The sequence below is a fragment of the Natator depressus genome, chromosome 3 (genome assembly GCF_965152275.1).
Source record: "Natator depressus isolate rNatDep1 chromosome 3, rNatDep2.hap1, whole genome shotgun sequence".
Taxonomy (NCBI): Eukaryota; Metazoa; Chordata; order Testudines; family Cheloniidae; genus Natator; species Natator depressus.
The window spans coordinates 104,789,891-104,817,692 of record NC_134236.1 but is presented as its reverse complement, the minus strand read 5'-3'; the positions used below and the strand labels follow the sequence as shown (position 1 = coordinate 104,817,692).

General features: G+C 41.3%; 1 protein-coding gene across 2 annotated transcripts in view; it reads left to right on the top strand.

Moving 5' to 3' along the window:
- MAP3K5 (mitogen-activated protein kinase kinase kinase 5) overlaps positions 1–27,802 on the top strand; it is a 160,759-nt gene that overhangs the window by 72,719 nt on the left and 60,238 nt on the right. For both annotated transcript variants that reach the window (XM_074948490.1, XM_074948489.1), the window contains 6 exons: positions 3,672–3,865; positions 4,271–4,439; positions 5,283–5,389; positions 10,690–10,860; positions 19,356–19,468; positions 26,235–26,394. In XM_074948490.1, the coding sequence (XP_074804591.1) occupies positions 3,672–3,865; positions 4,271–4,439; positions 5,283–5,389; positions 10,690–10,860; positions 19,356–19,468; positions 26,235–26,394 (914 nt within the window). The remainder of the gene's footprint in view (positions 1–3,671; positions 3,866–4,270; positions 4,440–5,282; positions 5,390–10,689; positions 10,861–19,355; positions 19,469–26,234; positions 26,395–27,802) is intronic.

Sequence of the window (27,802 nt, the reverse complement as noted above, 5' to 3'; positions counted from 1 at the left end):
CAATGCCCCTACATATACATCCCAAAATGCCATTGGCCTTCTTGGCAACAAGGGCACACTGACTCATATCCAGCTTCTCGTCCACTGTAACCCTGAGGTCCTTTTCTGCAGAACTGCTGCCGAGCCATTCGGTCCCTAGTCTGTAGCGGTGCATGGGATTCTTCCATCCTAAGTGCAGGACTCTGCACTTGTCCTTGTTGAACCTCATCAGATTTTTTTTGGCCCAATCTTCTGATTTGTCTAGGACCCTCTGTATCCTATCCCTACCCTCCAGCGTATCTACCTCTCCTCCCAGTTTAGGGTCATCTGCAAACTTGCTGAGGGTGCAATCCACACCATCCTCCAGATCATTTATGAAGATATTGAACAAAACAGGCCCGAGGACCGACCCTTGGGGCACTCCACTTGATACCGGCTGCCAACTAGACATGGAGCCATTGATCACTACCCGTTGAGCCTGACAATCTAGCCAACTTTCTATCCACCTTATAGTCCATTCATCCAGCCCATACTTGTTTAACTTCCTGGCAAGAATACTGTGGGAAACAGTGTCAAAAGCTTTGCTAAAGTCAAGGAACACCACATCCACCGCTTTCCCCTCATCCACAGAGCCAGTTGTCTGCTTGTGCCCAGCTTTTATGACGAGATAATATGCTTTTTAGTAAGACTAAATGTATACATCTAGGAACAAACAATATAGGCCAGGATGGGGAGCTTGATCTACCATGACCCCCAAATCTTTTTCAGTCACTGCTTCCCAGGATAATCTGCTGAACATCTGCTCCCAGTGCGACACTGTGGCCAAAAGGGCTAATGCAATCCTTGGATGCATAAACAGGGAAATCTTGAGTAGGAGTAGAGCGGTTTTTACCTCTGTATTGGTCACTCGTGTGATCATTGCTGGAATAGTGTCCAGTTCTGGTGTCACAGTTCAAGAAGGATGTTGATAAATTGGATAAGTTCAGAGAAGAGCCACTAGAAACATTTAAGTATTAGAAAACATGCCTTATACTGTTACTCAAGGAGCTCAATCCTTTTAGCTCAACAAAGAGAAGCTTAAGGGGTGACTTGATTGCAGTTTGTAAGTACCTACATGGGAAACAAATATTTGATAACAAGGTCTTCAATCTAGCAAAGAAAGGCATGACACGATCCAGTGGCTGGAAGTTGAAGCTAGACAAATTGAGACTGGAAATAAAGAGTACATTTTTAACAGAGTAATTTACCATTGGAAGAACGTACCAAGGGTCGGTCATAGTGGATTCTCTATCACTGACAATTTTAAAATCAAGATTGAATATTTTCTAAAAGACCTGCTCTAGGCATGATTTTGAGGAAGTTCTATGGCCTTTGTTCTACAGGAGGTCAGACTAGATGATCACAATGGTCTCTTCTAGGTTTGGAATCTATGAACCCATGAAAATTGAGCTTTCATCATTGTTTTACAGCATGGGGCCCGTTTTGCCAGAGAGGGTATATGTGAGCTGACATCTCCTTTCCTTCCACTGTTGAAGGAGAGTGGGCTGGCCTGTGAGCCACTAAACCTTGGAAAGAATTTGAGGCACAAAATTGCAGGAACCCATGCAGTTTACTTCCTAAAGGTGGCCCTGCTGCTTTGATGTCCAATTCACTAGTTAAAGGAATACAAACTTGGAGTGAAATCCTGGTCCCATTGGAGTCCCTGCATGTTCTTTCAGAAATGCAGACATTCAACATGTTTATCTATGCACACATGTTCTTTTGGTGCATGTGGCATACAGCAGTAGTTCTCAACTGGGGGTCCATGGCTCCCTGGGGGTCTGTGCATGAGCCCTTTCAGGGGGGCCATAGGCCCCCATGGCTGAAACCCCTCAGGTACCCTGACCCCTGGCACCCCTCTCCCCTGGGTCTGAAGCTGGGAGTGACACATGTCTGAAGCCAGGAGCCCCGGTGTACCCCCTCCCCCCCACTCTGAAGCTGGGAGCGGTGTGGGGCTGAAGCCCTGAGCCCATGGCAAACTTGGGAGGTGGGCACAAGTGTGTTGCTCCATGCAAACTGCAGTGCCTTACCCAGAGTGGGGCAGCTCCACCCCCCTCCTCCTCTCCTTCAGCCCCCCTTAGGCCCTGCCCTCTGGCCAGGTCATAGGTGGGAAGTCAGAGCCTGGTAGTGTGCAGCAGCTGCTCCTCTGGCTGGGGCGCCATGGAGCAGGCAGCTGTGTCATTAACCCCCCCTGCCATCTGCTGCTGGTGCCTGGGGTTGCGGCTACTCCTCAGCTTACAGCCCCCCTTGACTGCTCATGCAGCCGTTAAGAGCTGCCTGGACGGGGGGGACCTGGCTCCTGGGCCGGCAGAGCCCTTGGGGAGCAGCCACCGCAGAGGGAGGCCTCCCAGCACACACAGCCTCTAGCTAACCCCTCCCTGCACCCTGAGCTACCTCCTGCCTGTACCCAGCCCCTACCAACTGCTCCTTGTGCCCTGAGCTACGCCCCTGCCCATACATAGTCCCTAGATAGCCCCCCTGCACCCTGAGTGGTTTTCAAACTTTTTGAACTGAGCCCCCCCACCTTTGAGTTATAATTTTTGGTTGTGCCCCCTTCCCACAACCCAGACAGGCTGGGTGGTCTGCTGAGATGAGTCAGGTGGTGGAGGTGGCATGCCCTCCCTGGGCCCCACCATGTGGAATCTGGCCAGAGGCCTGCCCTCCCTTGCCCCCCCAAAATAGAAGTCAAATTATGCCTATGCCCAAGGGTGTCCCCTCCGGCCCGGACCCTGAGTCCCACCCCCTAATGGCCCCTGCTGGGTCCTGGAGGTTTTATAGCATGTTGAGGGGGACCTAGAAAGAAAAAAGTTGAGAACCCCTGGCATACAGTACACACTCTGCATACTGGTATTACTATAAGGAGCTTCCTTCTCAACTTGGAAGGCAAATTTAGACGAGCCTAATGAAAAGTAGCTTTCATCCATAGATATATTTAGATACAGTATGTGGATGCCCATATAGAGCTGCTGTTTCTAGAATGCAATAACTCTTTCTTAAACATACATATGCTTATAGGCACTGCTGGCAAATGAGGTTTGCAATGCTGAAGGAAATTTTAATTCTTGATGTTAAAAGCTTAATGTGCTTAACTATTTTAGTAATTTTTCAGTCCACAGGAGGGTTATCTTCACATAATTATCTCAAGATAATGCAAATGACTTACAATGTTCATGGCTTGTAACATCTATGGGGCTGACTTAAACTGTGTACCAAATCCTCAGAGGGTTATATTGCTACCCTTTCAATATACATCTTTTTGAAAACAATCCATCTCGCTCTCCACTTTAGAATTAAGCTGACAGTCTGGGATGCATGGGACAGGCTGTCAGGCGACTAAAGTAGTTAGAAGCATCTTTCTTTTAAGCTAATATGCTGACTATTGTAGGATGAGAGCAAAGCCCTTAAAAATGACCCGTTTTATGAAAACAATTCAGAAATGAAAAAATATAATTCAGGTGGTCCTCATATTCCAGCTAAAAATTAAACCGCATAATCCTAAACCATTTAGGAGAAACCCTGACCCTGCTGAAGTCAATGGCAGAATTCCCATTGACTTCAGTAGGGCCAGAATTTCACTCTTTGCAATTAACTATTTCTAACTTAAGACCTATAGATGAAACAACTGTCTTAACTATTGCATCTTGTTTTCACAGATGTGCACTGGTAACTACATATTTGTTCCATATATGGTAACCCCACATAATAAAGTGTACTGCTGTGATAGCAGTTTTATGAAGGGATTAACAGAGCTAATGCAGCCCAGTTTTGAATTGCTCCTTGGGCCAATATGTTTACCTTTGGTGGATCGCTTCATTCAACTCTTGAAGGTGGCACAGGCCAGTTCAAGGTAAGATCTCCTCTTATATCCTCCCATAAAAAAAACCACGTTTTTATGGATGATTTCGATATTGGTGGTAGGTTTCCTCAGGGAGAGGTTTCAGAGTAACAGCCGTGTTAGTCTGTATCCGCAAAAAGAAAAGGAGTACTTGTGGCACCTTAGAGACTAACAAATTTTCTTTCAGGGAGATGTGACATCCTGCTCCCTCTTTAAAATCCTATAGCATTTTTCATGGAATAATTTGAATTGAATGAAAGTAACTATTTTTTAAAACTATTGTTTTAACTATTTAAAATATTTTATTTATTTGTATTGTATTATAAGTTAGGGCCCCACTGTACTAAGATACTGCACAAACACATAACATAAGACGGTCCTTGCCCCAAATGTCTAAAACAAGGTGTTTAATTGTAGCCAGTATTTCCGGGAGTCCATTCTTAATGATATCAGGAAGGCCCGCAACCTGTACACAGGCAAAGAGCTAGCTGCAGAACTGGCAAGGATACGACAGCGAGTGGATAATATTGAACTCTTGTCTGCGGACATCGTAATAAATTTGCTGCTGTCCTACAGAGACATTCAGGTATGACCTTGCTGTTCAGAAATATGTTTTCAATTATTTTTCTTCTGCATTGTAAAAGGCATGGTGTTTTTACAGAGTGTGGTAAGCAACTGGTTCATTAATAAAACAGTGCTTGTTACATGCATTATAGACACTATTGAAATTAATGAAACAAAACTGATTTTGACTGATGCTTTGTAGCTTTATTTTGAAGTTCGTGTGTGCATCAACTCACTTGGCAAAGGTTAATAACAGACTGCTTGTTGTATTATATATGTTGTTTCTTTACAATTAATTTGTTTGATCATAGGTTAAGGATGGTTTTAAAATTTATATCTGTAGATGAAGTGATACTATCTCTTAAGTTCACGAGCCTCTGTAAAAGCTGGTGTATTAAGACTTTAAAAGATTGAGGGATGAATAATAATTAAATTCAATTATACAGTAACCTGCACTAAGAGCCCCAGGGTACTTGATAATTCAAACAATTAACTGCATAATATGTCTGTCTTAATGTGAAAGATAATACAGATTCACCCTTTAAAACCAATTTCACAGCAGTGGGACATAAATGCTAAAAGCTCTAGTTCCATGGAAGAATATATGAATCTATATTTATGTAGTGCAGCAGAAATGACTGCACTGATTTTCACATTTAGTTTCATATTCCTTTATAATAAGAGGTGGAGTATGATGCCAATCATAACATGAGACTGAAGAAATTGAAATCCATAAAGCCCATTATCAATTCATAATAGATCTCTCTGCATGAAATTCCAAATCCATAATTTACAAGCAGAGTTTATATAGACATTTCTGGCAGCAAGCACTTACAACTTCATTATTCTCCCCTTCTCTTGGAAGGATTATGATTCCATTGTGAAATTGGTGGAAACTTTAGAAAAGCTGCCTACCTTTGACTTGGCCTCCCATCACCATGTGAAGTTTCATTATGCATTTGCACTAAACAGGTAAGAATAATTTCTCTCCTCTGTGAAATAATAATCTGATTTATTGTGTTACTTCAAACTCTCCACAGAGCATGGTGATCCCATTGTAAGATCCCCTTCTGGAATCTTCTCAAACAGGTTTTAGTCCCATGTATTGCACGGAAGCATTTTCAGGGCTCTGAATTTCATCCCCAACTAAGTTTCCTTCCCCTTCTGTGCCCTCAAATTCCATTTCACCCTTCCTTCTTCAGTGTGGAAGTTCAGTTTATCTTACCATGTGTGTAAATCAGTATTTAACTTTGCTTTCCACACCTGATTTTGTGCACACAGAAAATATGAGGTGGGACAAAGGCCAAATAAATGTTCCATAAAATGCATTCAAATTAATAACCAGCCTAATTTTGTCAGGGTGCTGGAGGTACAGCGTGGCAGCAATCCCACTGGTTTAGACAGCCTCGCGTCTAAATATTATCTATTCCGATGTCAGGGGACAGAAGGATAAGTGATCCTAATGTGGTGCAAAAAGTAAACCCTCCTGTCACCTTAAGCAAAGCAAAAGGACAGAAGATTTAGTTCATTTTAAAAAATGTCTTTTCATCTCCTTCCCATGGTTTGCTAGCACATACATAATGTGCCATATGCTGGGCTATATATGGCTTTTACAAGTTAAGCAGGAAACTCTGATTTTTTGCATGACAATCCAGAAAAATACTGGCCACTGAACAAGACTTTAAAATGGGATTTTCAAAAGAGCTCAGCAAGCAACTCTGCACCCTTGCTCTGCTGTCATTCAGGTCAGTGGGAGTTGTACCATTGACTTCCATGAGAACGGAGTTAGGCCATCTCACATGAAATATAGAAACTCTCATAACAATAAAGGCTAAGATCAGCCTTTATTATCAGAGAAAAAGGAGCATCATATATTCATATATATATATGAACATAATATATTCCCCATCAAAGAGATTCAGAACTGTGCATCTATTAAAATTATTGTGAGAAGATATTACAGGTGACAAGCTGAAAAATTAGTAACATTCATTTCCTACAAAATGAATTATCTCACATTGTTCAGCCTAAGGAAAAGATCCAGGCTCTTTCTAGCTATCATACAAAAGCGCTATGCACACCTATTATCAGAGGGGTAGCTGTGTTATTCTGTATCCACAAAAACAACCAGAAGTCCGGTGGCACCTTAAAGGCTAACAGATTTATTTGGGCATAAGCTTTCATGGGTAAAAATCCCACTTCTTCAGATGCCTGGATTGTCATGCCCATGGTGCTTTATAAATAAATAGTAATTTTGACCCCACAGGTAACATTTTCAGAAGCATCTAAGACATTTTTGAATATGGTACTTATGCTCCTAAGTCACTTAGGTGCTTTTGGAAATTTTGTTCTACATTTTGAATATAATCCTCTCAGGCAGACCCTTATGGCCATGCACACTCCACTGACTGTAATGGGACTCCACACAGAATGTTAGGATCTACCTTTGCAGTTCTGATTGCAGGATAGGGCCTTAGAAGGTATCTGACATATAGGTTTTTTGCACAGTAGCTAGAAAGGTGTTCAGATCTAATTTCACCTCTTTTCTTTCTCCAGATTGTAAATTCAACTGTAAATTCAAAATCAGCGGTAGCCATGACTATGGTCTCACTTTAGTGTGTGTGCTTAAGTCAGTGAGGGTGGTTCTGTTCATGCACAGTGTTAACATTCTCCCTTTTGGGAGATTCATGTTATGAGGTGTTTCTTGTAAGCCTAGTCTGAGTGGTGATTGAGAGAGATTTCTGGAAGTGTTACTTAATATTTGTGCAAGTAGCAATGGTGTTGACTGTAGAAGAAACAGCATCCTTCACGTCTAGTCTAGAAATGAGGTGTTAAGTGTTGGTTGCTATTAAGAAGGAGTAGAGCAGCTCTTTGTCAGAATTAGTCAGACACAAACCAGGTTTTTAGGAGGGCATGGATTGTGGAAGAAAGAACGAAAGGAAAAACACAGTGGAGACCTCTATCTGAGGAGAGCAATGAAAGCATAAAATGGTTCGTTTCTCATCACAAAATATTCTTATGGTTGGTTTTGCTCATTGTGCTATGAAGTCCAAGTTATAGGACAGTCAACCAGGTAAGACTAATAGCCAGCCACTGAAATCTAGAGGGGTTATTGTGACAGGGTTGGGACTCACCACTGTAGCACCTCCTGCTGTTCACTCTGGGAATTAGCTTAGTTCATGCAGAACACCCTCTGCCGGTGGTGTCCCATCTGTCTGTCCCCCTAGACTGGCATCTCAACCCACGTTGCTCCCAGCTCACAGCATCCTCGTCAGGACACTGCCCTCCCGCAGTGCCCACTGCTCCGGTCTCACCCGCTTCCAGGGGTTTGATGCTATCAGCAGTCCTTCTCTTCACCCCAGCCACAATGGCCAACCACACCCTAAAGTCTAACCCCTTTTGGCAGGGGTCTGGTGCAGTCCTTGATGGCCACTCCTAACTACCAGGTGGAAGTGAAATGAGGGGGACCCAACTCAGGGACCCTTTGGCAGCAGCCTTCCTGCCTGCCCTCCTTCTCTCCCTTTGTCCATCTCTCTCCCTGGGCCATTTCCCCTTCAGCCCCTTTGCACCAGCTAGGCCCTTTTTCTCAGGGCCAGCAGGTACCAGGCAGGAGTTCCCTTTTGCTCCCCCCACATGCACTGCACTGTCCCTGGTGCTAGTCTCCTCACACACAAAACAGACCTTCACCCTCTGAAGGCCTGGGAGAGACTGCCTGCACTCTTCCTGGGCAGCCTTTATATAGGGCCTAGCCTAGCCCTGATTGGCTGGCTGTAATACTGACCCTGATTGGCTCTCTTAACAGGCCCTCCCTGATTGGCTGCTGCCTTGCGCAGCCGCTCTGGCCTGTTGTAGCCCAATCTGGCATGGGGGTGGGGTTATCCAGCCCAGTTCCCACTCTGAGAGTGAACAGTTATAAAACGGAGCTCAGCCAAACACACCCCCCTTTTCTCTTCACACCAGTGGTGATCAAGAGAAGATGGGATGAGGAAGACTCTCAACAATTGGTTAAGTCCTACTGCTGACTGGTCAAAACAGCAATGGAGACATAGAGGGTCTACAACCATCAGTCAGAGACAGGAGCCTCCAGCTGCTCATCAGCAGTAAGCAGGGATGGGAGAGTCTGCACAACACAAAAAAGGGAAACCAATTGCTGTTCCATCCTGGAACCACTTATGGAGTTTACAACAGCCATAGAGCTATGACAGTGTACCCAGTCTGGCTGACCCAAATGAAGGGGGAGACAGGTCGGCTGAAATTTGGAATAGGGGTGCTTGGGAGGTGGAGCATCTCTGTAGTTCCTGTGCACAGAACAGAGTTTTTTTGTTTGCTTTCTTACCAGGCTGATAGAATTGTATAGGTTGGCTGAGTGCAGAGTGGGGTATAGCCTACTGTTTTTGTGTGCTCCAGAAATCTGCTGAAATGCAGTTCATTGTTTTGCAGGTATATTTTCCTCTTTGATCACTTAGAGATCACTTCGTTCTGTTTAATTTAAACATATCCTGCTGTGTAGCTTTCTTTTTCAGCCTCATTTCATGAGCTCTTGTGAGTACCATGGAGGAAGCAGATTTGGTGTCCAGTGCTATACTAAGTAGCTTGACAGTTGCTTCAAGTCAGTGGTTTGCATTGCAGGGACAATGTGCTTTTTGGCTAGCTCACCTTATCAGGAGTTTGCACAGCTGCTATAGAAAGGGAGCTTGTGTGAAAAATGATTGTTGATGTATTTTTATATTTGTTTTGTTTTTGCAGCTTTAGCTGATGCAGTTTTGAGAAGCCATTCAACACCTGCTTTGGCCTTAAAAAAATAATACAGTCCAAGTAATTAGCTTAAAGAGAGAGAAACTTGTTAGTTTTGAACTAACCCAATCCATTTTTAAGTTCTGTTCACAAGCCCAAAGTCCTTAGTCCCTAAACTTCTAACATTGAGAAAACAGAGCTCTGTGATGTATGTGGCTTTTAAGAAATATCTCTCCGATGTGAGAACAATATTTTGAAGGTCGCTTGCAATAAGTTCTTATTTAGAAATCCAGGCAAAACTTGGGAGTGATGTGGGTTGCATGAATGTGACCCGTTGTACTTGAAAGTCCACAATGCTTTTTTTCCTTGGTGTTCTTTGTGGGCCTAATTTCTTACTTGAGCAAAATTCCCATCCTAGTGGTGAAAGTCTTTAAAAAAAAAAAATTTGCATGATTCTTTAGTTAACAGACTGCTGAAGCAGTCTAACTGTTCTGATCTGCACCTGCTTTTCTTCAGACTCAGTTGCATTTGTAGTTAAAAGTTAACCTGTGATGTAACTGAAAGTATGATCTGCTTCCCTGTATTGATCTCTTATGTTTGATGCAAATCCCAACCATGCAGATTCAAAGTCAGGATACAATTCACAAATGCAAGAATATTCCCTTATTACATCTCCATTTAAGTAGCGTTTGTTTTATGTTGGTGCCAGTCCTGCTCGTATTGAAGCCTATGGGATTTTTGCCAGTTGACTTTAATGGAAGCATCATAGAATCATAGAAATGTAGGGCTGGAGGGGACCTCAAGAGGTCGTCATGTCCAGCCCCCTGTACTGAGGCTGGACCCTGTAAACCTAGTCATCTACACAGTTCTCCAAAAAACAAACAAATGGGCAAAACCAAAGAAGACTGAGAATATTCTGTGCTGAGAAATGAACCATTTTGCTATTTCATTGCAGAATTAAGTCATATTTAAACAAATTATAAAACTTTGATAGTGAAGATTAGTATCCAAATCATGAGTCATCAGGAAGTAGCTAATGCTCACAGTATGTTGTGTTCTCATAGGGAATATTTTTCTTGTGGCTTATATTACTCCCATAGGCCTTTTATTTTTATTTTCCTGGGAATTTGATGTGTTTTGGGAATTCATTTTATGCTCAAAAGATAGAGGAGGGGAAGAGACCTTACAATCCAAATTAAAAATCATTGTTTTCCTCCTAATATATTAAAGAGCATGCACGTGCTTAGTGTTTCTTATCATGCAACCTGAGAACTGCTGCTGGGGTTTTATTTGTTTTGTTTTTTCTCATAAAATAATAGCTGGCTCAACGTGGTACGTTGTTGGAGAGAGTTTATAAAATGGCACAAAAAAGTGGCCCTCCCTAAAGGGGAAAAGGTCCATGGCCTGGTTCTGAGAGATGTTTCACCAGCCAAAAGTGTATGTGCGTATTAATGCAGTGTAAGAAAATCTTGGGAAGTTCTTACCTTCTACTCTAGTGGTTTTAAGTGGAAATATTCATCTATGTATTTTTTTAATAGGCGAAATCTACCTGGAGACAGACAGAAAGCTTTAGAAATTATGATACCCCTGGTACAACATGAAACTCAGGTAGCTTCAGATATGTACTGCCTGGTGGGACGAATCTACAAAGATATGTTTTTGGACTCTGGGTTTACAGACATAGAAAGCAGAGACAATGGGACATCCTGGTAAGTGTTCTTGCTCTTTGTGCCTCTTGGGATTAAAAAAACCAAATCTTACTTAAGGCTTAATTTTTCACAAACAAAGAAGGTATTACGGCACTAACCCCAATCATTTACAATTCTAAAATGACCATATTAAAGCTCTTATTCTATCACATGAGCATAGTTTATTCATTGGGGCTGAGTGAGTCCTCTGTCCATAAATCCCTCTCCAGGAACTTCTTATAACAATCTTTACCCCTGAGTAGCTTCAAATAGCCCTCACCTTAGGAATTTTCCTTCCTTCCTTCCCCCATGATGTGGAATTTCCCCTGTAAATTGCTGTAATCTGAAGCCCAGGATGGGTAATAGTTAGTCCTGTACCAATGACAGGCTTGAGAGCTGACAATCAGTGGCTCTGTGTTGGTTTAAAAGTGGGAGCTTTATACCACTGGAAAAGGGGATTTTCTTTGCTTTCCAATGGGATGAACACTGTTTGAATCTACCCCAGGAATGTCCTGAAATACCAGACTGTGATGATTTTTTGTATAGACAAGCTACCTTAGGTCACTTTTAAAGGTGTATTAAAAGTATTAGTTATAATATTCTTCTTCTTCAGAGGCCTGTAAAGTGGGACTCATGATACTAAGGGAATCTAGTTGTTCCAGTGGAAAGAGAGCGAAAATGGTCTCAAAATAATTAAAAACTCTAAATTCAAGAGTGTTTTTTATGATACATAAATGATAGAATGTGTGTTGGTGTGGTGTAACATAGTATTGGCACTTGACTGGGGTGAACCACTCAACTCATTTGTGACTTCCCTGCTTGTGACTAGCACGGCTGTCCTATGTTCAAGACGACAAAACCTTTACACCATCTGTGTAGTATGCATACACTACACTATATAGAAAGAAATACTACTGATTGTCCTGTGTGTTGTGTGCCTGGACTGTACTGTCTGACTAATTTGGGGACAGGCACTGATTTTTTCTCTGGTTTTGTAGTTTAATACCATACTGAACATACTGAGAGCTCTCACTAAATGAGAACAGATCATTGTTCCGTCTCCCTTATTTTGTCTGTTGAGCTTTTAGTTGCTGAGAGGAGCACACTGAGGTATCAGCCTCAATTGTAGATTATTGCCATCATGGGCTTCTTTCCTTTCAATTACTTGGTAAATGTATACAATGTGTGCTTAGCTTGGGCATATTCTTTATGTCAGATTCTAGTTCTGGTCCTATAATCACCAGCTTCCAGTCTTTGTGTGTGTGTGTGTGTGTGTGTGTGTGTGTATTTAAGTGAAGTTGAGAATTTAACAGCAAATTTCTTTTTTCTATATTTTCTGTATACTTTTAGTGCAGGGGGCAGTTCATGATAGAAGTATGTTTAAACAAGCTCAGTTTTTAAATGCCTCTAATACATCACAGATATGTGACCACTACTGAATCTTTAAATGACATTGGAAAGTAAGAATACAGCAGGTTTTGTCCAGCTCATAACTTTTGATTTTAAAAAAAGTGTCATTCACTAATTCCTCTGAGCTATGGCCATTATGAGATTTTTCAAGATTGTCATTTAAATGCCCCTTTTTTTGTGTGTGAGCTGATGTTTTAAGGTCGATAAAATGATAGACTTGAATATAAAACTGGGCAAAATGATGGGTGAAGTAGCATAAATAATGTTGAGTTCCATGTTAAATTATTTGCTTTTTCCTCGTCATTCATAACTATATGAAGAGAGAAGCAGTGAGAGGCTCAAACATAACTAACCTAATAGGTTCAAAGTGTTTTTAATTAATAATAATATTTAACGCTTAAGGAGCTTTTTAATTCCAGATATCTTAAAGTGCTTAATTATGTTGAAGTAAGCATTATTATCCCCATTTTACAGATAGGGGAACTGGGACACAGAAGTCAAGTGATTTCCCCAAGATCACAAAGCAAGTCAGTGGCAAAGCGGATTACCTGCCTGTGCATAAAAGAATATTAAACACTGTCTGACTCTTTGGTTCAGTAGCCCAGGAGGGTCTGTTCTCTAATGCACAGTAGTAGAAATGCTTATGATGTGTCCAGGAAAGAATAGGCAGACTTGTACATTAGTGATTTCATTAGGGATACCACTGTTACTGTAGCTATAACATTATGTATATTATGACTTACAAAACAGAATTTTGTTGTTCTCTCTGTGGGAGGAAAAAATGAAATCATACTGTGCAGGACGCTTGTGTGAAAAGCTCTGTGTGTGTGTGTGTGTTTGTGTTGATAATCACATTTCCTCTAGTTAAAAGCCAAAGAATCATTTTTACAACCAGCTAGTAGTTTGAAAAATGTTTGGCCTATTCCAGAGAAATAAAGAGGGAAGGAAGTACCCTTTCTTAACATAAAAGATGGAAGGACATAAATCTTTCCTATAAATATGAGAATAGAGCTAGCAGGTTAATTAACTGACTTTTTTTTGTTGAACTGTTGCATTACTGATATTGTAAATCAGATCCACCAATAAATCAGTCTTTTCTATCCAACTCTTTGCTCTTTTACCTCCCTAATTCAATGTGAGTGCTGTAACATTTTCCTAAATGACAGGTTTCAGAGTAACAGCCGTGTTAGTCTGTATTCGTAAAAAGAAAAAAGAAAAGGAGTACTTGTGGCACCTTAGAGACTAACCAGTTTATTTGAGCATGAGCTTTCGTGAGCTACAGCTCACTTCATCGGATGCATAGCATATCGTGGAAACTGCAGAAGACATTATATACACACAGAGACCATGAAACAAAACTTCCTCCCACCCCACTGTCCTGCTGCTAACAGCTTATCTAAAGTGATCATCAAGTGATCATCAAGGAAGGCCATTTCCAGCACAAATCAAGGTTTTCTCACTCTTCCCCCCCCACACACACACACAGACACAGACACACATACAAACTCACTCTCCTGCTGGTAATAGCCCATCCCTCTTTGAAACCTCTCTTTATAATGCGCATGATAATCAAGGTGGGTCATTTCCAGCACTAATCCAGGTTTTCTCACCCCCCCCCCCACACACACACCCCCTCCAAAAACCACACACACAAACTCACTCTCCTGCTGGCAATAGCTCATCTTACAATGTGCACAGCAATAATCCAAGTTTAACCAGAACGTCTTGGGGGGGGGGGGGGGTTGTAGGAAAAAAACAAGGGGAGATAGGCTACCTTGCATAATGACTTAGCCACTCCCAGTCTCTATTCAAGCCCAAATTAATAGTATCCAATTTGCAAATGAATTCCAATTCAGCAGTTTCTCGCTGGAGTCTGGATTTGAAGTTTTTTTGCTGTAAGATAGCGACCCTCATGTCTGTGATTGCGTGACCAGAGAGATTGAAGTGTTCTCCAACTGGTTTATGAATGTTATAATTCTTAACATCTGATTTGTGTCCATTTATTCTTTTACGTAGAGACTGTCCAGTTTGACCAATGTACATGGCAGAGGGGCATTGCTGGCACATGATGGCATATATCACATTGGTGGATGTGCAGGTGAACGAGCCTCTGATAGTGTGGCTGATGTTGTTAGGCCCTGTGATGGTGTTCTCTGAATAGATATGTGGGCACAGTTGGCAACGGGCTTTGTTGCAAGGATAGGTTCCTGGGTTAGTGGTTCTGTTGTGTGGTATGTGGTTGTTGGTGAGTATTCGCTTCAGGTTGGGGGGCTGTCTGTAGGCAAGGACTGGTCTTTCTCCCAAGATTTATGAGAGTGTTGGGTCATCCTTCAGGATAGGTTGTAGAGCCTTAATAATGCGTTGGAGGGGTTTTAGTTGGGGGCTGAAGGTGACGGCTAGTGGCGTTCTGTTATTTTCTTTGTTAGGCCTGTCCTGTAGTAGGTGACTTCTGGGAACTCTTCTGGCTCTATCAATCTGTTTCTTCACTTCCGCAGGTGGGTATTGTAGTTGTAAGAATGCTTGATAGAGATCTTGTAGGTGTTTGTCTCTGTCTGAGGGGTTGGAGCAAATGCGGTTGTATCACAGAGCTTGGCTGTAGACGATGGATCGTGTGGTGTGGTCAGGGTGAAAGCTGGAGGCATGTAGGTAGGAATAGCGGTCAGTAGGTTTCCGATATAGGGTGGTGTTGATGTGACCATCGTTTATTAGCACTGTAGTGTCCAGGAAGTGGATCTCATGTGTGGACTGGACCAGGCTGAGGTTGATGGTGGGATGGAAATTGTTGAAATCATGGTGGAATTCCTCAAGGGCTTCTTTTCCATGGGTCCAGATGATGAAGATGTCATCAATATAGCGCAAGTAAAGTAGGGGCGTTAGGGGACGAGAGCTGAGGAAGCGTTGTTCTAAATCAGCCATAAAAATGTTGGCATACTGTGGGGCCATGCGGGTACCCATAGCAGTGCCGCTGATCTGAAGGTATACATTGTCCCCAAATGTAAAATAGTTATGGGTAAGGACAAAGTCACAAAGTTCAGCCACCAGGTTAGCCGTGACATTATCGGGGATAGTGTTCTTGATGGCTTGTAGTCCATCTTTGTGTGGAATGTTGGTGTAGAGGGCTTCTACATCCATAGTGGCCAGGATGGTGTTATCAGGAAGATCACCAATGGATTGTAGTTTCCTCAGGAAGTCAGTGGTGTCTCGAAGGTAGCTGGGAGTGCTGGTAGCGTAGGGCCTGAGGAGTGAGTCTACATAGCCGGACAATCCTGCTGTCAGGGTGCCAATGCCTGAGATGATGGGGCGTCCAGGATTTCCAGGTTTATGGATCTTGGGTAGTAGATAGAATATCCCAGGTCGGGGTTCCAGGGGTGTGTCTGTGCGGATTTGATCTTGCGCTTTTTCAGGAAGTTTCTTGAGCAAATGCTGTAGATGCTTTTGGTAACTCTCAGTGGGATCAGAGGGTAATGGCTTGTAGAAAGTGGTGTTGGAGAGCTGCCGAGCAGCCTCTTGTTCATATTCCGACCTATTCATGATGACAACAGCACCTCCTTTGTCAGCCTTTTTGATTATGATGTCAGAGTTGTTTCTGAGGCTGTGGATGGCATTGTGTTCTGCACGGCTGAGGTTATGGGGCAAGTGATGCTGCTTTTCCACAATTTCAGCCCGTGCACGTCGGCGGAAGCACTCTATGTAGAAGTCCAGTCTGCTGTTTCGACCTTCAGGAGGAGTCCACCTAGAATCCTTCTTTTTGTAATGTTGGTAGGCAGGCCTCTGTGGATCATTATGTTGTTCAGAGGTATCTTGGAAATATTCCTTGAGTCGGAGACGTCGAAAATAGGATTCTAGGTCACCACAGAACTGTATCATGTTCGAGGGGGTGGAGGGGCAGAAGGAGAGACCCCGAGATAGGACAGCTGCTTCTGCTGGGCTGAGAGTATAGTTGGATAGGTTAACAATATTGCTGGGTGGGTTGAGGGGACCATTGCTGTGGCCCCTTGTAGCCTGTAGTAGTTTAGAAAGTTTAGTGTCCTTTTTCTTTTGTAGAGAAGTAAAGTGTGTGTTGTAAATGGCTTGTCTAGTTTTAGTAAAATCCAGCCACGAGGAAGTTTGTGTGGAAGGTTGGTTTTTTATGAGAGTATCCATTTTTGAGAGCTCATTCTTAATCTTCCCCTGTTTGCTGTAGAGGATGTTGATCAGGTGATTCCGCAGTTTCTTTGAGAGCGTGTGGCACAAGCTGTCAACAGGGCCTAACAACATCAGCCACACTATCAGAGGCTCGTTCACCTGCACATCCACCAATGTGATATATGCCATCATGTGCCAGCAATGCCCCTCTGCCATGTACATTGGTCAAACTGGACAGTCTCTACGTAAAAGAATAAATGGACACAAATCAGATGTTAAGAATTATAACATTCATAAACCAGTTGGAGAACACTTCAATCTCTCTGGTCACGCAATCACAGACATGAGGGTCGCTATCTTACAGCAAAAAAACTTCAAATCCAGACTCCAGCGAGAAACTGCTGAATTGGAATTCATTTGCAAATTGGATACTATTAATTTGGGCTTGAATAGAGACTGGGAGTGGCTAAGTCATTATGCAAGGTAGCCTATCTCCCCTTGTTTTTTTCCTACAAACCCCCCCCCCCCCCAAGACGTTCTGGTTAAACTTGGATTATTGCTGTGCACATTGTAAGATGAGCTATTGCCAGCAGGAGAGTGAGTTTGTGTGTGTGGTTTTTGGAGGGTGTGTGTGTGTGGGGGGGGGGGTGAGAAAACCTGGATTAGTGCTGGAAATGACCCACCTTGATTATCATGCGCATTATAAAGAGAGGTTTCAAAGAGGGATGGGCTATTACCAGCAGGAGAGTGAGTTTGTATGTGTGTCTGTGTCTGTGTGTGTGTGTGGGGGGGGGAAGAGTGAGAAAACCTTGATTTGTGCTGGAAATGGCCTTCCTTGATGATCACTTGATGATCACTTTAGATAAGCTGTTAGCAGCAGGACAGTGGGGTGGGAGGAAGTTTTGTTTCATGGTCTCTGTGTGTATATAATGTCTTCTGCAGTTTCCACGGTATGCTATGCATCCGATGAAGTGAGCTGTAGCTCACGAAAGCTCATGCTCAAATAAACTGGTTAGTCTCTAAGGTGCCACAAGTACTCCTTTTCTTTTTTCATTTTCCTAAATGTTAGCTTTCATTATCTTGGTGGCATTTGTAATTGCCTCACTTGACGTGGTGTCATAACTTTAGATACAGATTTTTAAAACCTGACCTCCTGCTTTGCACCTAAAGTTTGCAGATGAAAATAAGTGGGGGTGCAACTTTGTGCTCACAATTCTGTGTAGGCACAACCAGTGATATTTAAAGCTTACATACACACAGCAGTTGTACACGTTTAACTTAAATCAGCTAAGTTAAACTGGTGCAACTTTTGTGTTTGAGCCATATCTGTTAAAAAACAGTTATTTCAGTTTAGCTTGCATCTGTAAATTTACCAGTGCAAGCCCCATTGCTATAAGCCAGGTTTGAACCAATGTAAGTGTGTCCCCACACAAATATTATACAGATTATAACTAAACAGTATAAAACGACACCTTTAGTTATATTGATACAACTCTGTGGGTAGACCAGGGCTTAGAGGTCTAACAAGCAGAGACGTTGGTGCATATGACACCATTGATGCCCACAGAATTGACAGAACTAAAAGAGAGACTGGGTGAGGACTTTGTGAAAGGAGCTACTGTCTGGTTGCCTGATCCGCTTTCCTTATGCACATTCCAAAAGCCGCCACCACAGCTGACACTAATTGGCACACTTAACAGAGAAAGGACAAAGAATGACAGTACAGTTACAGAAGTGAACTCAGTCATCCTCAGAATTGATCTCTCAGCTGAGGCTAAAACATATTAACAAAGCAGTGTAGTGACATTTTCGCTGCCTGTGGTATGTCTTTCCTGTATATAAATAGAAGACTTCAGTTTTCAGGACTTTTACACCAGCTCCTACCACAAGCACTAACTGCATTTTTTTTAAAAAAAGGAGCGGCTATGCTGATTTGGTCCGAACAAGGATCTTCCCTTGCTTCCCTTGTCTTGTCCCTTTCCAATCTTTCGGTTGTGGATGGTGGGTGCACCTGTATAGACAGATACTCTGCTTAGATTAATTTACATTTCCTTTGTCTGTGTGCTTCTCTCCTGTTAACTGTGTGGATGGCTCTACATTTTAAACAGATGCATAGTAGCTGTCTTCATTTTTAAGAACTAAGGGTATACAGGTCAAACTTGGGCATATTTAGACAGTGTTGTGTAGAAGAAATGAAATACTGTTTAGAAGTCCAGAGTTGAAGTTACAAACAGGCTTCTATATATTTGGAACAACCACAACAAAAAATGTTGTTCCCCATTTCTCCTAATTATTTCATCAGTATTTTTTTCTCTTTTCCTGTCCATTGCATGATGAAGGTAGCACAAAAGATCGGTGGAGAAATAAGGATTCCAAACCTCAAAGCAGCTGTAGCACTAAGCAAAGTAATAGAAAGGCCTGAGTGTGAAATGCTTTATGCCAGCCAAGCTATTCATTCTAGTTAATATGAGTTTGGGGCTGGTGGGAGGATTTTTTTGTTTGTATTTTACTAGAAATAAATTTGCTGGCATATATTTCCTTCCTCATTTCATTCAGCCTCACGGTGCAAAAGTAAAGACAGGTCAAAGTACAGAGCAAATTAAGTCTTCATCACTCATCTTGACTTTCAGGGTCTGTTTGCTGATCTCATTAGAGTTCTAGGCTGCTTTCTATAAATCAAGCAGCGAGTTCAACAGGCAAAATTCAACAGCTTTTGCATTTTAAATACCAGTCTTAAATTTTTTTGGGAGTGGGGGGAGTGTGTGTGTGAGAGAGAGAGAGAAATGGGAGAAGATATATAAATGTTGGACTCCTAAAAATAAGCAGGGCGCATGAGTGGAGAACAGTATAATATTTTTACTTGCATGGATGGTTCTAATTGTGCAAACAGAAGCTAAGCACTTACAGTACCTAAAAGTATAATGATCTCCTTGTTAGATTGCATTATTTAGAAAGTAAACTTGTGTGTTTGTTTTTTCTAGGTTCAAGAAGGCGTTTGAGTCAGAGCCAACATTGCAATCGGGAATTAATTATGCAGTACTCCTACTGGCAGCTGGACACCAGTTTGACACTTCTTTTGAGCTACGGAAAGTTGGTAATTAATAGTTTGCTGATTCACAGGCAAATCAAATCCATGATTTCCCCCTCCCCACTATTATAGGGGAAACAATCTAATGGATGTGTTCAGAGTACTTTGATAGTGAGTAACTGAACACTTCAACTGCCTTTCTTATTAAAAAGGTTTGGCATCGAGCCTGCCTGGTGATCCTGAGTTTAGCGCTCTGGTGGAGACCTGGTTCAGTTCTCTGGGCCCTATCTCTTGCTGCCTGGCCAGCAGAGGGTATAGTGGCCTCATCACCTGCTCACTTAGCAGTTGACCTAGGAAAGAATTTGCTAGTCCCTGAAGGGGCATGTTACTACCAGCGTTGGAGGTAAATCACTGTGATACAGGACAGTGGGGGACAATGAACTGAAAGTCATCCTAGCAATGGGGAAAATATGCCTTTGACTTCCAGTGAGGTAGGATGGGAGAGAAGAAATTAAATTTCTATTTGCCTTTTGTGCTTTGATTTAGTTGTATATATCACTTTGTTGCCTTATGCTATTATCTCGTAAGATCTAAGGAGATATGCAAAGTCAAGGCTAGCCAATAGTACTTGCATATATATTACAATATAAAAAGAACAGGAGGACTTGTGGCACCTTAGAGACTAACCAATTTATTTGAGCATAAGCTTTCCATTCTATGCATCCGATGAAGAGGGCTGTAGCCCACGAAAGCTTATGCTCAAATAAATTGGTTAGTCTCTAAGGTGCCACAAGTACTCCTTTTCTTTTTGCGAGTACAGACTAACACGGCTGTTACTCTGAAACCTATTACAATATAGTTTCTGTAGGTGGCAGTCTTCCCTGTCAATCTGTTTAATCAGAGCTACTTTATCAGGATCTGGATAATAGAAACATCCTATTGGGACATGTGGCCAGGGACTCACTTTCAAATCCATATTAATGGAACACCCTTGACACATCATTCTAGATAATAAGGTTGGTAGAAAGTGACATGTGACATGAGGGAGGCCGTTAAATTGTTCTATACTACTTCTAAAACATATATACATGTAAAATTGTTTCACATAACATGGCATTCTATTTTATACATGCGTTTAAAGTGCCAGTGAAATTTATGCATAGAGAAAAGGATGTTTATACATCTGTTATTCAATCTATTGTAAAACTTTTTTTTCCATTTGTACTTCCCAAGACACATGCAAACACATGCAAAAATGCCATTTTTGTTACTAGAGCTATTTCTTTCTCCACAGCATGTTTCTGAATATTGCTGTAGTGAATCAGTATTCCAGCTAGGCATCAGATGGCGGGGATTTCTTACAGATGCAACATAAACCGATGAACCTACCCACTTTTGGTCATTACATCTCTGATGGTACTTTTCTGAGTTAATTCCACTATCACAAGAAAGTGCCAACCTGCGTAATTGCTATTTCCCTATCTAAAAAGCCTTCATTAGTTTCAAGTGGAGGTTACTCTTAATTAGAGCTGTTCAAAAATCTGCCAGTGGAATAGTTTTCTGTCAGAAAAAATGCTGATTTGACCAAAATGAAACATTTTGAATATATTGCACAAATGTTGATGGGACATTGTTGAAATATTTCATTTCAACCACATCAAATTCTTTTTGGTTTTGAGTGCATTGGACTTTGCTGTTTAAAATTATAATGTAAAAGTCAAAAAAAGGAAAAATGAAATGTTTTGTCCTTATTGAAAATAAATATTTTAGAATATTTCATTTAATAAAAAATTCCAAGATATTTTGATTTTTCATCTCAATTTGAGTGGAAATTTTTTTTTTTTGAAAAAATTTGGAACTTTCCATTAGAGGGAAATTCCATTTTTCAGCCACCTCTAGGTGGCCTTGGTCAGACATACTCTGCTGTTCCTCACATAAAGACTAACTTGTACAGGTAGAAGAGTACCCTTTTTAAGAGAGACAGCCTCCCTCCAGCTCCGTATCGGCAACAGTAGTATGTTAGAGAAGGGGAGAGTGGGGACAGGGATATTATAGAGACAAGGTGGGTGAGGTAATATCTTTTATCTTCTATATTTTAAAGATATTTTAAAAAGCTATTACCTCACCCATCTTGTCTCTCTAATATCCTGGGAATAAGACGGCTAGAATAACACTGCATACAATATAGAGATATTATGCTGATGTATTTTTAAAGATAATGACATTTTGGAGGGTGGAGAATAGATGGCGATGGCTGTTGCTGTAGGAATGATGATGTGGAGGTTGGATTGTTTTGTGGCATGTGGAAATTTGAGGTATTGGTTTGGTGTGGTGAACTGTTTAGGGATACCTCAGCTGTTTAGTTTCTTCGGGCATTTTGCCCTCCTGTGACAGTGAGAGCCACTATTAGATTATCACGTGGTTGTCTCAATTCATGGCTTCCCATACTCTGGTTTTGGGTTTGATTTTTTTAATCCAAAGCCTGGATACCATGCCATCGCCTCCTACTTTGAAGTCTGAGTTCTTATGTCCATGACTGTGTGGGAGGCAAAGAAAAAATATTTTGCCTCTGCAGATTTTCACTCAGCAACTCTGTTTTGGGTTGTGGACAGCCTGGTTAATATGAGCTACATTTACTCAGTGCTTTATTTGAGTCTCTCCTATTATAAGGCCATTTCTTGATGCATAGACATTTCCGCTCTAATCAATTGGTTTTGGATCAAACTGCCTGCATTCCAGGGAATTAGGGCAATATCTCGAAGGCACAAATGCTAAGCCCTATCTTCTTGAGTTTTGGCCAGTGTCGCTCACTGACTGTGTTTGGAGAACTTCATAGGACAGCCTGACTTTGGATCCTTGATGCTCATGGCTGCTGAAGAACTATACTATCTGCTGGTGAAGTTTGTCACCATCTTCTTTGAAGAGGGCAAGGTGTTCATCACTCTTAAGAAAGCACTTGTTCAGCCTCTGCTCAAAAACTTTGGTTCCGACGGTATTTCCTGTTGCCCACCTGTGTGTATTCTTACGTGTGTCATTCAGATGATTGAAAATGTTTTGACGCATCATCTTCCACAGATCACGTCTTCTCTTTTATTCTGTTCTATATAGGTTCAGACGCTGTCCTCATCACTGTAGTATCTGGGCACCTTCCAGTAGCACATTAAGCAATGTGACTAACATCTGTCATGCATTTTTGTTCTCTCATCCTCTCCCCAGTGGGAGAGGTGTGGGCCGTGGAGTATCTTGTTTTGATAGGATTATAGTGTTTTGTTTTAAAATGTACCTGTTGCTATGTATGTATGTTAAAGAAGACAAAGACTTGAAGCATCTGACTTCCTTGACACTTGTCAGCCAGGCTGGGTACAGCACACAGTCCACTTGTTGCATTGGTCAGTAATCTCCTGGAGACCGATAAGATCAGGTGTCCTTGCTGATATTATCAGAGCTCTCAACTGCCTTCAATGCCAAAGAAGTGTTAATTTGTCCTCAGACCCTAGCAGGACTGAATTGGCTTCAGATTGTTTTATTCTTTCTTTTGGAGTGAACCCACAGGAATGATGCTGGGAAATTGTTCTGCCCCAAGAGCTCTTTCATATGGATGGTCTTTGCTGTCAACCTTTTTATGCATATATGAGACTATTGGGAGAGTTAGTCACGAGATGTGTTGAAGTGCTTTCAGTGTGCTGATGACACCCAAATTTTTGTCTGCAGGCTGTATAGCCCAAAGAATGTCTGTTTCAGTGTCTGGGGGAGATTGGGGCATACATGGGAACAAGTTGATTGAGAATCAGTTCAGATGAGACTGAGATGATGATGGTAGGCTGGGGAAAGAAACTGGAGGATATAGCAAAATTATATCAGCTATTTTGATGGTGTGTCTTCTGATACCTATTACCAGAATTCACAACTTGGGGATCTGATTACATTCCCAGTTAGTTTTAGTCACTCAAAAAGCTGCAGTGAGCAGAACTGCTTTTTGCCAATCTGTATTTGATCAGACAGTTGCTTTCTAAAGTTTTCAGTCTATAATTGTGGAAGAATAAGAGTTAATGATGAAATGATCTTGTGGAGAATTTTTGTGAGTCTCTTTCACACTTGCTATATTTTGATTTGTAGTTATTTAACTGCTTTGAATCACGAAATTTAAAGACTTTTGAGACTAAAACACAAACGTGGTGCTTTGTAAGGATGCTGATAATGATTCTCTGCAAGTTATGTGATTTGCATGCTCAGATGATGCAGCTGTTGCAGATTGTTTAGCCACCTTTGATCGTGCAAAGCAGTTCATTTTATTAATGGGAAGACTGCATTCTTTTTCTTATGCATATAGAATCACAGACAAAAACTGAGTATGATAAATATCTTATTTTCCATACAAGCTGCAAACAAATTCCTGATATTGTAAACAGAATTTCTGACATGGCATTAATAGGCTCTACATTTTTGCTGATTAATTTTTAAAGCTAATATCTTTTTAACAATGAACTGTGGAAAATCTGCCTTTTGTACACACGTTGGTAAGCTTCCCTTTCATATAAAGAAAACATTGTCTTGAGTTTGAAAGTTTAGTAAGTGTAAAAGAACATGCACTTGAGTAAAGATGATGAAATCAAAATAATCCCTGCTGTGCAGATAAGAGAAATGATGGAAATAGATAATGGCCCTGAGACTGAAATTCACAGGAATGCAATTATCCTTCATTATTAATTTTTTGTTTACAGAAAATACATATCAATATCACACTGCCATATTTAAGAACATCACTAAAACCCGTGCACTATAAAAGAGCACATTATTCTAGTTTGACTGAGGCAAAAGTGTGAGTAAATTCATAAGCTTTCAGTGTGTCTTAAGATAAACAAACTGGAGGACCTTGAAGGAGATCGTTTTTTCCCTTTTCTGTACTATGGAGACAGTCCATAGTTTGGGGCCTGGAACCCATGTGGAACTAATATAGGGCCTGTTTAGATACTCCATACAAGAAAATGTCCCATTTTTAATTAGTTTTCTTGCACAATGAATACTGCATTAGGCCCACAGGATGAAATCAAGAATTTGTCGTATTGTAAGCTCTTTGGGATGGGGCATTGTGTGTGTGTGTGTGCGTGTGTGTGTGTGTGCATAGTACCTGTCACAATGGGGCCTGGATTCCTTATTAGGGCCTTGAGGTGCTACTGTAATAGAAATAAATGATAGTGGCAAACAGTATACCAGACCACTGTACTGACATAAAAATATCATGCTCCTCTGAAGTAATGGAGGCCCCAAGCTGTATTACAAAGAAAGGGCTTTACAAAATCTATTGTTAATAGAAATATTTTCATTTTAGGGAAAAAAATGTTTAATTCAAAAGAAAACAGGTAGTTTTTGGTTTGGATTTAAACATTATCCTGCACTGTGCACTACTCAAACACGGCAACATCTTGTTAGTAAGAGAGTACAAAATCCTAAAGACAGACAGACACTGTGAGTGAAAACTGAGTGTATATTTTTAAAATGTAAAAATGTTTATATTGTCTAGGATCAGCGATATGCAAAAAGTGAACAGCATAAGAAATGTAAATTAGATGGACCGTAATATTTGCAGTTTAATAATATAGGTCTCGACAGGAGTATCGCAGGAAGCAGAAACAAAGTTATTTGGAAAGCTTGTGTAGTGGAGTTGAAGAGAGGACAAATTTCAGTATCATTGCAGGATTTCCACCAGAAACATTTGAGTCTTTGGAGCAAGGACAGAGAAAGAAGAATTGGGTGGGAGAGCAAAGGTTGGAGGAGTGATATAATGGCTCGAGTGCTGGGAAAAGGGAGGGAGCACTTGTAGGGGGGAAAGGTGGTCTTAACACAGACAATGGAGTTAGAAGCTTTGTCTTCACTAGGGAAAAAGGTGTGTCCTCACCATGTGTTTTCCTAATACCTAGTAACTAACAGGAGGTAAAATCCAAGTGACAACAAGGCAATTTGTAGTTTTGACATGAATTAACAGGTGAAAGTAAACCCAAGGCTCTCCCACAATCTCTAGTGTTTGCAGAAGGGGGGCACATAAATACTAATGGATGTCTTTTCTTGGGGTAGGACTCCCTGCCAAACAAAAGATGCTCACTGCAGGAAGAACCCCACTGGATCACCTCTTCACCCTGCATGGGACCTTGTCTATAAAGGTAAGTTTGGGGCTTTAAACTTGGGGCTTGTAACTGAAAAAAACATAATAGGTGCAGTTTTTAGCATCTGTTAAGTTTTTAAAGTTACATTATGTATTTTAAGGCCCCAAATTTACCTTTACAGATGAGGTCCATGCAGGGACATAAACGATCCAGCTGCGGCTTTGTCCCTACAGTGATGTCCTGATCCTTTCCTGAAGGGCCGATAGGAAGGGGAAAAGAGGTACCTTTAGTTCTCATGAAGCTTTGAAGGGTTTAAAAACAATATGGTGCATGTAATTTGCATCTGAATACTCGCAGTGGAAAGTCTAAATTGCTTTTAATAAAGCTCCTTTTAAGGATTCCTTTGTTTTACAGATTTTTTTTAATCAGAGTGTAGCCTTACTGTTTAGTAATTTTCCTTTAGTGTTCAAAGGAGCTTGGTCTCTGTGGGTGTGTTCGGGGTGGGGGGTGGGGGGGAGAGTAGTTTGTTTTATTGTTTTTCTGTTAATGCCCTTCATTATCAATTTGCTATCCCAAAATGGAAACCTACATACTGTTTAGAGCTTCATTTTATGTATTTGTATTTCTTGACATACAGTAACTTGAGCAGTGAAAAAGTTACAAATCAGATAATTGTTAACATCTATACTGGCCTGCAAAACCACCTTACCATTAAATTTTATTCACTACAGGGGTAAAGATCAGTAGCCTGCTTGGTAAAAAAGGGAATTTGGAGAAGCTGCAGAGTTATTGGGAAGTCGGATTTTTCTTGGGGGCCAGTGTCCTGGCCAATGACCACCTAAGAGTGATCCAGGCTTCAGAAAAACTATTTAAGCTAAAGGCACCGGCATGGTAAGGGGATGTACAAGATATGATGTTTTGAACACCTCTGTATGTTAAAAAAGCTGTTAATTTAGCTATTTGAACTTGTCACACATAGCATTGTATTTCAGTGGTTGTGATCTTTAAGCAAACTTCATACTTACTTCTCTTAATAATTAAAAAAAAGACTCAAAAGATACTTGGGGGTATCTTTTCCTCTTGTGAAAGCTGTGTGCATGCATCAAGAAGGGAATATAGCATTTTAAAAACTGATGAATGTGCCTTTCTGAGTGTAAGATCAGGTCAGTGTGTAATGTGTTTTGTTTTCCTTCACATATATAAAACCACTTGGCATAAATACATATGCAATGCAAATTAAATCAAGGAATTTCAAGAATTGAGACAGCTGCAAGATCTAACAATGCTTCCAACTCCCTGGAGAGACTTCTTCCTTCAGCTAAAAGAAAAGGAGTACTTGTGGCACCTTAGAGACTAACCAATTTATTTGAGCATGAGCTTTCGTGAGCTACAGCAGTTTCCACAGTATGCATCCAATGAAGTGAGCTGTAGCTCATGAAAGCTCATGCTCAAATAAATTGGTTAGTCTCTAAGGTGCCACAAGTACTCCTTTTCTTTTTGCGAATACAGACTAACACGGCTGTTACTCTGAAATCTTCCTTCAGCTGATTTCCCCCCCACTCCCAACTCTCTTAATGACTAATTTCTGGAATTATCAAGGTGTCAGAACAGTAAGATTGTACTCAAATTTATCTCAGAGAAATCTTCTCTGTGATTACGAACACATTTAGTTAGGCTGTGTCTTGCCCCTGTACAGGTGGACAGAGGGAGGTAAGGTTCACCTTTTCATCATCCTTCCCTTTATGTCCTTGTTCAGGGCCCAGACACCTTATGGCCCTTTAGCTCAGAGATCACAGTGACTACTTAGGGCTAGCACACTGCTAGTCCAAGCCTGTGCCAAGAGAGGGGAAGGGGTGGAGCTATGCAACACTTTCTATTCCCCACCGCACCACCCAGCATAGCTGCCCAGGTGCAGGCAGAAGCAGGTGCTGCACCCTTCTCAAAGGTGATAAAGTAGGCTTGTTGATACACCTCCTTATCACCCCAACGTGGGACTGTCCCTCGAAGGGCCCTTGTATTGCCCCATATGTATCATTATCACAAGCATAAAAACTGCCCTTAAAAAAAAACAAAGTTCTATAATAGCTAAACGGTGGTGACTTTTTCTTTAAGGTTATGCGATGGGGGCCCATCTTCCTTGGCTGTGCATATTCTATTGCTTTAGTGCTTGTAACACAGCTTTGAGTGGGAGTTTTGAGAGAAGGGTCAAAATGGTATATTCAGGTCATTTGTGGATATGCAACTAATTCATTAATCAGTAATGATGTAATCATAAAATCATATTTGTATGTTTTCTATT